Source organism: Centruroides sculpturatus, unplaced genomic scaffold (assembly GCF_000671375.1).
Source record: "Centruroides sculpturatus isolate CEXI.00-Female unplaced genomic scaffold, Cexi_2.0 scaffold1044, whole genome shotgun sequence".
NCBI lineage: Eukaryota > Metazoa > Arthropoda > Arachnida > Scorpiones > Buthidae > Centruroides > Centruroides sculpturatus.
The window spans coordinates 70,064-82,699 of NW_019385231.1; the positions used below are offsets into that span (position 1 = coordinate 70,064).

The 12,636-nt window shown below is 26.9% G+C and overlaps 1 protein-coding gene across 3 annotated transcripts in view; it reads left to right on the forward strand.

Annotated features, from left to right (window-relative positions):
• Positions 1-12,270, forward strand: part of LOC111636487 (tyrosine-protein kinase shark-like) — a 78,519-nt gene extending 66,249 nt beyond the window's left edge. For all 3 annotated transcript variants that reach the window (XM_023381747.1, XM_023381749.1, XM_023381748.1), the window contains 4 exons: positions 4,425-4,503; positions 9,402-9,472; positions 11,810-11,956; positions 12,039-12,270. In XM_023381747.1, the coding sequence (XP_023237515.1) occupies positions 4,425-4,503; positions 9,402-9,472; positions 11,810-11,956; positions 12,039-12,269 (528 nt within the window). In that variant the 3' untranslated portion in view covers position 12,270. The remainder of the gene's footprint in view (positions 1-4,424; positions 4,504-9,401; positions 9,473-11,809; positions 11,957-12,038) is intronic.
• Positions 12,271-12,636: the final 366 nt, after the last annotated feature.

Consider the following 12,636-nt stretch of genomic DNA (forward strand, 5'->3'; position numbering starts at 1 on the left):
GGTTGAGTATTGATGTTGACGTCTCCCACATTCCGAAAAGTTCTGAATTGTTGCCTGAAGACAAGGGAAGACCAATCAGTATTCATTATTTTATGTTGCTTCTTCTTGTGTTTGTTCTGTAAGGTGTTCGTTGTCTTAATATAAAAATCATTTGCGAAAGTGTTTATTATCTGATTTGTTCATTAACCAATCACCCACTGTATAACATTTCTAGTTGTTGAGATGATGTGCAATTTGAAAAATAAATAAATAAATAGTATACAATTCTGTCTTTCAATCACATTTTTGTAATTTTTTAAATATTAGTTAACCTTGAAATTAATGAATATAGATATTTATTTGATTTGACTTATATTAGACTTTTATCATGTTGCATCAATATATTTGTATTATTTAGTTGGTCTCAAGTTTTCTTGTCATTATGATCATAATTAGGCTCATTTTGATAAGGCTCAGTATTGAAGATGATCAACACAAAACCTTCCTCACTTATATCTAGCCGTATATACAGGAGTACGAATGATGAAATATCCTTTTATAGATCGCTGAACTTGCATTTAAAAAATTGGAACAATGTCAAAGAGGCCGTGAACTGTATCAAACAATGTTTGAATCATAAATAAACCGATTAGAGAATAATTTATGATTATTCGATTATTAAACTTCTACCAACTGACGCTCNCATTTAAGTATTTAAGTATAGATCTAACATTTTATATTTAAAGGAGATTTCCTGATAGATCGCTGAACTTGCATTTAAAAAATTGGAACAATGTCAAAGAGGCCGTGAACTGTATCAAACAATGTTTGAATCATAAATAAACCGATTAGAGAATAATTTATGATTATTCGATTATTAAACTTCTACCAACTGACGCTCTAACAGACCACAGGATACCTGAAGAAGGCTTATTAAAAAGTCCGAAAACGTTCATACTCCTGTATATACGGCTAGAAATAAGTGAGGAAGGTTTTGTGTTGATCATCTTAAATATAGTTCTAGCTACAAGTACTCAGTATTGAACAGATCTAATTATGAATAGTGACATTATATATGTATTGGCTATAAAATAACTTATAACAAAGATTGAATTGAAATAATAAAAGAAAATCATAGTCACATTATGGTCAAAATGAGTCTTATAGTTGTGGATAATAATTGTTTTAAGAGTAATTATGACTTTATAATTACTCTTAAAACAATCACTATCTATAACTATAAGACTAGTCTGCAACATGTTCATTGCAAAAAATAGATGAACATTCTAAGAGTAATTTTTGCATTGCAAGTCCAAAGTGAATGCAAGTTTTTTTTTATCACATACATTTTTCTGTTCTACTAATTTGTATATTTTTACAAATTTTTTTTGTATGATATTTATCAGAAAAGTACTGACTTATAAAGAGGAAATTCAAGATTTCTTTATTTTGCAATATTTGATATATTTCTAGAATATAGAGAGAGATTTTTGTTATTTGAAATTGGCAGTTTCATAGTTTTATCTATGCTTTTGAATCAGCAATCTGAATATATAAAATATTGATGCTATGTATGACTAGACATTACAATATGATCTTGTCACTGGATCCAGAGAGACTAACTGACTTTAAGAAATTGGTTGATTTGAAAAAAATATTATATAACCAAATCTTGTTGCTCTTCCTAAGGTAATTCTTCTTCCTCTTTACATTAAGCTTGGGATAATGAAACAATTTATGAATGTTCTAAATGAATGTTCCACAACTGGTGCGCCATCACAAGGTGAAAAGTGTGACGTGAACTTTTATATATTCTGTTAATTTCAAGTTTTATTTATATATTTTTATCACAGTTGTTGTGTTTCTTAAGCTTGTATTTCATTCTCTGCCGCAACACTGATGAAATAAAATAATGATTGTTTCTTCTTTATTACAAGCCACGCATTTTTACATATTCTAAGAAATTATATGTAAAATAAGTTTGCTCACAGGTTTGATGTCTTTTAATAACAATAATAATAGGTTAGTGGCATTACATAATTCTATTAATAGTATCATATCATACATTTTTCAGGGGAATAACATTTTGGTGTGCAGTGTTGAATCATGGGTGTGCTGCAAGTAGAAAAAGGTTGCAGAACACTGTTCTAAATAAAGAAGGTGACTGTTTTAAACACACGTGAAAAATTTCTAGTTCTTGTAAAAGAGATGAAAGATGATATATTTAGTTTTGATGTCAAGAAATGTTTGCATGATAATATATTTGAAATTAAAATGCAATAGAAAATGCAGTATGACAAACTTTTAAACTTGATAATATAAAGTTTCATAATAATTAGAAGGATTCAAATTATACAAAAATATCAACAAAATGCTTGATGCATTTAAACACTTTTGTTGCAATATGAGTTTGAACTTCATTTCTTAAAGTTTCATCTGAATTTCTTTCTTAAAAACCTTGTATTCTTGAGTGAAGAATAAGGAAACTTCCATCAAGATTAACTTGTTATATGTGGAACTACTGTAGTTATCTTCACTTATGTTGACTTCAGTATGTCAGTTCTATTCTATTCTAAATATGAAACAGATATACTTCTGTTATTAAATCCCAAGCCAAATGCTGTCTAGATATTTGTTAAATACCGAATTCCTTGTAACTAAAGTATAAGTTGTCATCCTCAAATGATATGTAACATACAACATACAATGTAGTGTTTGTCTTGCTAACATGATTACTTGAAAGTTAATGTCTTCTGATTAAATGAACTTGAAAAGTATGTATTTGAATGTATATAAAGGTGTGGCGACACCTTTGGTCATTCGAAAGTCGCCACCAGGAGGAACTCCAAACTTAACAGACCTGGCAACTTGACTCAAAAAACTCACTTTTGGTTCGAACTTCATTCTGTATACACATGTTTTGATTCTGTGTTCAACCAGTATTATTGCACTATAGCTCATGTAACCTAAGGAATTAAAGATTAAGTTATTGAATTTTTGTTTATAGCCTGGTATTGTATTATAAGATAAATCATCGTCTCCTCAGTAATATTAATTTTAGTTAAACCAGGGCATTTTCTTTTTACAAAGTATTGTCATCTCAGCTTTTTTGTCAATCTTGATCAGAAGTGTTGGTAACATTTTCATATTTTTTATTTTTATCATAAAAAATTTTTATGGATGACAAAATAAAAATATATTATTAATCAAAAACTTGTTTTACCATGTTGCATTTGTTCAGTCGCATTTCAAGTGATTTTTCTCCAGAATTTGTATTTGAATACCGAATTATTCAAGTATCAAGATACCACTGTATTTTGTTCATCATTTTATGAATGACTGCTTACCTTCATTTAAAAATAATCTTCGGGGGGGTAATTTTTTTGACCGATTGTCATACTTTCCTAATGTTATACAGGGTGTTTATAAATGAATGGTGCAATTTTAAAAATTAATAATAAATCTATTTATTACCTTATATGGGCAAACCTTACAGCATAAGCAGTGGCAACTGTCCAAGTTTATGTACCGTCAATGCTTGTGTCCCTTGAGGATGCACTGCAAACCATCACAGAGGACATGCTACACCATGTATGGGAAGAATTTGATTATCGTGTAAATGTGTGTCGTGTGACCATGGATGCACATATTGAAGGATTGAAGGGTGCACATATTGTGATTAATGCATAAAAAACTTGGACAGTTGCCACTGCTTATGCTGTAAGGTTTGCCCATATAAGGTAAAAAATAGATTTATTATTAATTTTTAAAACCACGCCATTCATTTATAAACACCCTTTATATAACAGCCAGGAAAATAAAACGTTTAACACCTAAGTGTTTAAATAAACTTTCTTTTTATAGATTAATCTTCATATTTAGTAAAAAATATGAAGATTAGTCTATAAAAAGAAAACACAGTGACAGTCTTAAGGGCTAAAGTCTGAAAGCAACAATGACGACACCTGGTTGATAGGAAAGTGCAATTTTTTCTTCATCAGTTTTCTTCATCAGTTTCCAGTTTTCATTAAAGTAAACCTGATGAAAAGCACAAAATAATTTTAAAATTTCAATATTCTAAAATGTATGGGCAAATTTGAGACAACATACGTTTGCTTGAATAAAAAAAAATCAAATAACGAAGTTTACACTGAAAAATTGTGAAATTTTGTATGGAGGATTTCCAAAACCATGTTAGAGCAAAACCAAAAGTTGTGTTGTACAGGGAATATCCCCATTTTTCAAACCGTGTTAGAGCAAACCTATGTTGTATCAGGGATACCTGTATTTAAGTACATTTTTAAAGCATATATTTATCAGAAAGTGTGTTTTACATTTTTAAAATCAGTGAGATTTGATATAGCTTCATTATTTTTAACAGATATAAAATATGCTTAATTACTTCATTATGTTGTTTTTCTTGTAAAATATTTTTTGTTTTTTAGGGCCAGAAAACAGCGTCAAATTATGATGGTTATTCTTGTTTTGCACCAAATTTAATACGAAGAGAATCATTAAAAATTGGTATGTAATGTAATAGAATAAGAATAGTACGTTTTGTATTTTTGTGAAGTTTAACCCATTCTTGACGGCCGGCGTATAAATACGCCGTTGCGTACACCGCAATTTTTAATGTTAATGTTTAATTAAACATAAAAAAATACTTAAAACTGAAAAAAAACGAAAGAAACGCATTAATTTGGAAGAAAAAGCTTCAAACTTTATTTTCCATTGTCTCGCCTTTCTGTGAAATTTGGCACTGATGAGTCATTATTTACACAATGGATGACCTTGAACAGCTGGAGTTGGATTTCCCGGGACATTCTCATAGAAGTCTCGGGAGGTGGGTTTATAGTAGNTAACTTGGGATATCGGTTTAAAAGGGTTAAAATGTAAATAGAAAATGAATAAATAGTTCATTACCAATATTCTGATATTTTACCTAATATAAGGAGATACTTGGTATATAATATATTGGAAATACTGTATTTAATTTGCCTATAAAATTTCTGTGTGATTTTTTTCAAATTTTTCTTGTATGATGTTTTCTTAGCCCTTCTCCACCCAACTGGCTCTGCAGGTTTTAGTGCTTCAGTTTGAAAACACCCAAGGCTAATATTAGTCACTGAAGGTCACTAGACACATTATTTCATAACTTTGTAAAATATTCCATTTTTATCATATAGCTATGGAAAAAATCCTGCATACACATTTCTTTGTGTAGTTTATGATTATATAGTTTTTGTTTGTGGATGTCAAAAATTAGTTACAAAAAAAATTAGCTTATTATCACCTACTGTTTGTTTGTAATATCTTATTACACTTTGACAATAGATAAAATAATTTTTATTCATTTAACTTTTTCAATGAGCTAGCTTGAAGTAAAAGTTTGTCCTGTACATTTTGATATATATTGACATATTTAATGAGGAGCAATTCTTATTTATATCAAAATATTCATGTTTATGTTTTTCACGTCTTTATATAATTTTTCACATTTTTATGTAATTTTACTTGTCTACAATTAACTGAAACTTCAATAGTTATCAAAATCCTATTAAAAAGTATCCATTGTTTTGTATAAAAAGTTTTCATGTTTATATAATCTATATAATAAATCTGTTCTCTGTAATATATCTATATAATTTGAAGCAATTATGTAAGGAAATATTTAATTTATTATTAAAATAAGGAAAAGGTTATATAAAAGTTATTACTGATTACAAAGATAATTTTGATTTGATTAGTAGATAACTTACACAAATATTTAATGATACTACAGAGTAAATGAAATGGCAATACATAAATACTTTTGTAGTTTTTGTTTAAACACAGAAGTTAATCTAAACTATTGAGTAATAGATCATATTTGTTGGAACCATGAATACATTGAATACTATATAAAATAAATCTACAAATAAATATATAATGCAGTAGTTTTAAAAAATAAATATTTATGAAAAAGTAAATGATGTGTGTTTATCTTGCAGTCCTGTGATAACGATCCAGATGAATTGTTTTCTAATATTTAAGCAGTCTTTTTGAGAATACTAAAGTTGATATAACTAATTTTAAAATGCATTTAAAGATATCATATTATTCTAATGTCTAGTATTAGAATAATAATGAAACTTTTATAATGTTTTATAGTCTTTTTCTGTTAAATTTCTGCAAGTTGCTTCTTATAAATTAACTGAAAAACTAAATCATTGACTATTTTACAAAATCAGTGTTTCAGTATTATTATTATTATTGTTATTGTTGTTGTTTTTGTTTTTTAATTGAAAGAGCAGAAGTTATCACTTGATATTAAAATTTTTGGATAAAATTGATTCATTGTGTTAGTAAAAATAATTAATTAGTGCATTAATTTGTTAAAGATAAGTCAGTATTTAATATATTTTTTATTTAACTATTTTTAAAATTAATTCAGCTCTAAATCACGGTCTGAATTACTTCACAGCCAATATTCTAAGCAGTAAATTAATATCAGAGGTGTTAAAATACATAATTTGTACATAACTGTATTTTATTTCAAGTCATTTATTGTACTGATTGTAAATAGATCAGTGCATTCAAATTGTGGTTGTGATTATCACAGAAAACGCATTTAAGGAATGCAACATTCGTATGTGCAATTGTTTTTCTTTCAATAACAACCATTCAGCTTGTTATATTCAGTCATATTTGTAATATTACAGTATAATTACTATTAGCTTTTAAAAATTTCTTAAAATACATTATACTGAATGATTTCTAAACTAGAAATGCTAAATATGATACTGTTTTATTCTTAAATGATAAATATCTATAACATCAAATTTTTATAGATTTTTGAAAAATATATGTACTGTTCTTTATATAAAATTTTTAAATTGATGATATGCTATAAATATAAGTTTCAAGATTTAGAAATGGTTCTAGCTACATATGCATAGTAGTGAAAAGTAATGGAATTGGTCAATGAAAATTTTTATTAAAAAACAGATATTTATTAAAGTATTATTGGTTTTAAATAAGCATCTACTGGGTATGAAAGGTAAGAATTGAAAAAGTGATAATTTTATTTTATTAGAAATGTNATGCATATTCTATATAGAACTACCATCAAAGTTAGGAATTTTTTATTAAAATTAAACAAATTTGAAAGTGATGAATTTTCATCATGTTGGAATTATCAATTTATCACATGATGAAATGCCTTCAAGTGGGAGGGGAAGGGTTAAATATGCATAATAGATTTTTGTCTGTATTATGTTTTGTTAGAATTGAAAATTCAGTTTTTATAAATGTTGTTGGACTTAAATTATATCAAAATATTAGAATTATACTTAATGACATATTAAAGGATTAACAATATAACATTCAGATATTATGCTACTATTTGTAATATAATATTATGAGATATTCATTAAATATTGCTTGTAATTGACATTATCAAACTAACATTAGCTGTAAACCATTATTCTGTGAAAAATAGAAATTATCACCATTTGAAAACCATCATCTTTCCAAATGCCTTATATATTACTTTGGATCAAAATATTTTTAGTCATTGAAAATGTGAGGAAATTTTCCTCACCTTTTTAAGAAAATAAATGATTTAAATGGTGTAAATGTAAGTGATGATTCTTAGAACTTTGTTTTTTTAATTTGCTGTTAATCTATACTGTATAAAGTCTTTTTAAAAAATAGTTCATGGAAACAAATGTGAACCACAATGAAATTAAAAAATTAATAGCTAAATTTCAACAAAAAATTGTACTATAAATAATAAATATACCAAATAACCCAAATCTGCTTTTTTTCACAGCTGTAAAAATAAATATTGTTTTAATAACAGCTTAAAATAAGGAAGGTTTTCACTAAATATGAAAACTATGGCAGTGATCACAAAGTGGCAATGTTCAGCAGGTTACTATTGGCTGTGAATTAGCAAAATCTTGGTTCTATTTGAAATACAGTATTTATTCTCTGCAATATACTGTTTAGTTTGTATATTTTATTACAGGGTTTCCTATAAGTTTAGAACCATAGGAGAAAAACATATAGAATTTTCAAATGTGTTTAAAGTGACTACAAATGTGTTGTATTGTATACACAGATGAAAACTATAATTCCTATCTATTAACACTCTTTTTACCATATCTATCAGAATTTGCTGGCATGCTTCTACAATATGTTGTTTAAGATGGAAAATGCTCTGGGTTTTCATCTTGCATAGTATTCCATGGATTTAAAATAGTTCCATAAATAAAAATTGAGGAAAGTAAGATTTGGGTTCCTGGGTGACTAATTGACGTATCTTCAGCATTTAATTCACTGTTTAGAAAATTTCTCATTAAGATGATGATGCACTGTCAAGATGTAATATGTAGGCAACCATCATTTTGAAACCATACAGAATTTTTGCCCATCTGGTTCAATAGGATTGGAAATGCTTCCTGTTGCAATAACTTGAAGTATTTTCATCTGTTACATTGTCAATCCCTTTTTTGATGTAATTTTGTGCTCTGTGAGCCACACCACATCATGACATCCTGCTTCTTGAATGATCTAACCATTGAGGATTTGTTGGGAATCAATATCAAGAATTTTGACACTTGACTTTGACAGAAATGTGGAAATTTACTTAGAGAGAAGGATTTATGATGGAAACAGCATTGTATCTGCATTCTTCTGCTGCTTATTTGCAGAAATGAATGTGCTTGTCCATGTTGTCGTTGCTTAAATGCTGGAGATGCAGTTTATATGAGTACCAGTAAGTCTTAAGATTTGGTGAATGATGTTCTTGGAAATCCCATTTTTATAGAATGTGTTGAAATGACTTTTTGGGACTGATCACAAATCAAGCCAAAACACTGGATCAACTCTGTCAATTACATAGCTATTTCTTTAAATTTGATTATCAGCTTTCCAACACAACTGTGTGTGTTAGGGCAATTTCATGTAGTCTGTTAAATTTGAAGTGACTTCATTTTAACTGTGGTTCTCCACCATCAAAACAACTTGAATTTGTTCCCCTCTGTTGGTGCCATGTTTTACCTGTAAAAGAATAAAGAAAGCTCAACACTAACTTCTATGGTTTCAGATTTATGGAACACCCTGCATTGCAATTGAATCAATTATTGAAAAAGAGGATAATCAACAATTTTGAAGTAATGCTTGTTTTGAGCATTTAAGTATTTAAGTATAGATCTAACATTTTATATTGAAAGGAGATTTCCTGAGAACATCATGGGAAGAATCAATCTTCTTTCAACATAAAAATGATCAATGTCCAATTAATTAATTAACAACCATTATTTCAAAATTGTCACTTATCTCTTCTTTCAATAATTGATTCATTTGTATTGTAAACTTCAGACTTTCTTCTGACTTTTAAGTGTTGTTTTTAAACTTTTATTTGATATTTGATTTAGGCTTGCCAATAGGAGAAGGAGAGTTTGGTTCTGTTTTGAAAGGAAAATGGACAAATTTTAATAATGTTCAAGTAAATATGCATAATTATTTTAATTTAATATGCAATAAATTTATAATTTTTGTAACTTTAGTCATATATATTTATACAGTTTATAATAAAGTACATAAGTGGAATAATAAATGATAATGCTGGATTAACTTGCTGGTTAGAACTTTGACTAATCATGGTAATATGATAATACTGTGTAATTTGGATTATCTCTTATAGCAAATTCTCACTTAACGTTGGCAATATGCTTTTGAAAATGGAAATGTTAATCAAAATGACATATAATGAAACCAATTTTACCTTAGGCTAAATGATCTAAACAAGAGTTAAGTTTCTTATTGAATCATGTTTGCAACCTCTATCATTTAATTTACACATCATAAAATCAGTTTTACTATTTATAAAGAAAATTCAACAACAATTGTAAATGATTACAAATGTTATTGTCTCTTTCCTCAATACTGTTAAACAAAATAACATTAAATGAAAATTTGCTGTGTTATATAATAATTATTATATTCAAAGATCTAGCTTAAAAGTTAATCCAATATTTTTATTTGCCTACTAGAATTTGGGCTTGTTGTCTGTATGTTTGCATAATTAGAATGTCTGTGTATATAATTATGCTTTAATTATAATTTCTCATTTTCAGATGATAAAATATATTGTCTGTTACATAATATGCAATTCTCTTAAACCAGATAAGCACATTGTTAATTACATTATCCAGACCACAGGAATTATCTCATTTACAAAATGAAAAATCATATACTACGTGTTCTGTGAATTTTGATATTTATATTTAATAAATAAATCTTGCCTGAAGGCATACTGAAAGTTATTCAACAGTTTCTGTTTATAGTGTTTATCTAAAATATAGAGTAGATTTCTTATGATATAGAATTAACCTTCAGAATATATAGAATATTTTAAATTAAACAAATAACTGTCATTGGATTATTTGCAGGCTATAATATAGGTAGTTATATTATAGCCTGCAAATATTGCTGGGTATTGCTGGATATAATTGACTATTGCTGGATATTATAAAATGGCTATTGCTGGATGATCATCCAGCAATAGTCATTTGGTTAATTGAGTTATTTTGAATATATTTACAAACAGATGAAAGAGTAATAAAAACCTTTAGTTCAATATAACAGAAAATATATATAAGCAACAATAGAATTTATAATAAATAAATACTTTCCTAATGGAACTACAATAAGTACAAAACAAAACCTTTAAACAATTCAGCAAATCTTTTTTTTAATATCTTAAAAACACTTTCGAACACTTTCAAAATTTGAATGCTTTCTTTCAATTCAAAATGGTAACTGTGGATGATCGCTTAAAGCATTCGAAAGCATTTTTAAGATATTAAAAAAACGATTTGCTGGATTGTTTAAAGGTTTTGTTTTTTACTAATAGAATTTATTTATTGTTATATAGTTGGGTATACAAGTTATGACCTAAATTTATAGTTGTGTGAAATATTGTATGGTTTTAGTATTAAAATTCTTTCTTATCTTCTATCTTTTTACTTTCTCAGCTGTTATATATAACAGAGAGAAAGTATGACAGTCAAAAAATGATTCTCCCAAGATTGTTACATTTTTAACATAATTCCTAAAATTAGTAAGTGATATATCAAAATTTTACATAATTAAATGTATAAATTATATGATTTACTGTTAACTGGTTAAGACTAGATCATTTTTAATAATTTCATGGGAATGTAACAATATAAATTTGCATTGAATGCATTTGAAAACAAAAATTGAATCACTTTATACAAATATGAATTATAAAATTTGATAACTTGACGTCAATTCAATAAATTTCATGGTAATGGTATTTAGATAATTGGAACTACAGAAGACATAAGAACAATATTATTATTATTTTATTACTTAGAATCTTTTTCTTCATAATAAACTTTTTGTTCAATGTATTTTTTAAATTTTATTAAAATAGTTTAAATAAATTAATACATGTTAATTTCTTATATTGATATATCTTATTTTTAAATAGTTTATTTTTCTGATACAACAGCTTAATGTTAGTTCATCTGATTTTTCATTTCTTGATGTGAAATTATTTTAGCTGTGTCATTTATTCTACTGTTGCATGCTTCTAAGAATATTTAATTTTTCATTATGTTTGCTTTTAAATATTTTACTTAAAAAAATCATATATGAATTTTAATTGTTTTTTGTTAAAATTATAATATCAGTGTCAGTTATAATAATAATCTTGTGATTGTGAACATTATGAATATGTTCTCCTATTCTGAAAGTCAATAAAAAAAATAAAGTTTTATAAAATAACTTGTTGTATCATATTTCAATTTTATAGGTAGATGTTGCTATCAAAACACTAAGGGATGAACAACTTCAAAGTGGACGAGAAGAGTTTATTCGTGAAGTAGAAGTAATGGTTGGACTTGACCATCCATGTATTGTGCGATTATTGGGAGTATGTTTAGGTCCACCACTCATGATGGTTTGTTATTGAAAACTCTTTTTAATGGAATTTTATAATGTTTTTTATTGAAACATTTTTTATTAAGTTGTAATATTTTTAGGTTCAAGAACTGATACCCATGGGTTCAGTACTAGATTATTTACTTGATTATCCAAATGAAGTTGAGGTAGATTATGATTTGAAATTATGGGCTGCTCAAATTGCACATGGTATGATGTATCTTGAAAGTAAAAGATTTGTTCATAGAGATTTAGCTGCCAGGAACATACTTTTAGCAACAAAACAACAGGTAAATATAAAGAATTTTTTTAAGAAATATAAAATAGTTTAAAAAGAGGAGAGAGAACTAAAAAGAAACTTTATATTCATAATAAATTACCAAATTATTTTCAATAGTAATAAAACAGGTTGTGTAAGTGCAAAATGCTGATGGCAGTCATGTTTAACATGACTGCCATTAACATTTTGCATCTACATACCCTGGAGATTTTGATTATTTGCTCTTTTTAAATTTTTGTATTTTTATGTATAATTGGTAGTAGTAATTAATATTTAGCAAAAAAATATCAATACAAATTCTCTTAGGAGGCATCAGAAGTAGCTTTTTTTTTTTTTTTTTTTTTTTTTATGCCTACAAGATAATTTGGGTAAAATAAAATACTATAATGCAAATAACTATTTTTTAAAAATATTTTTCA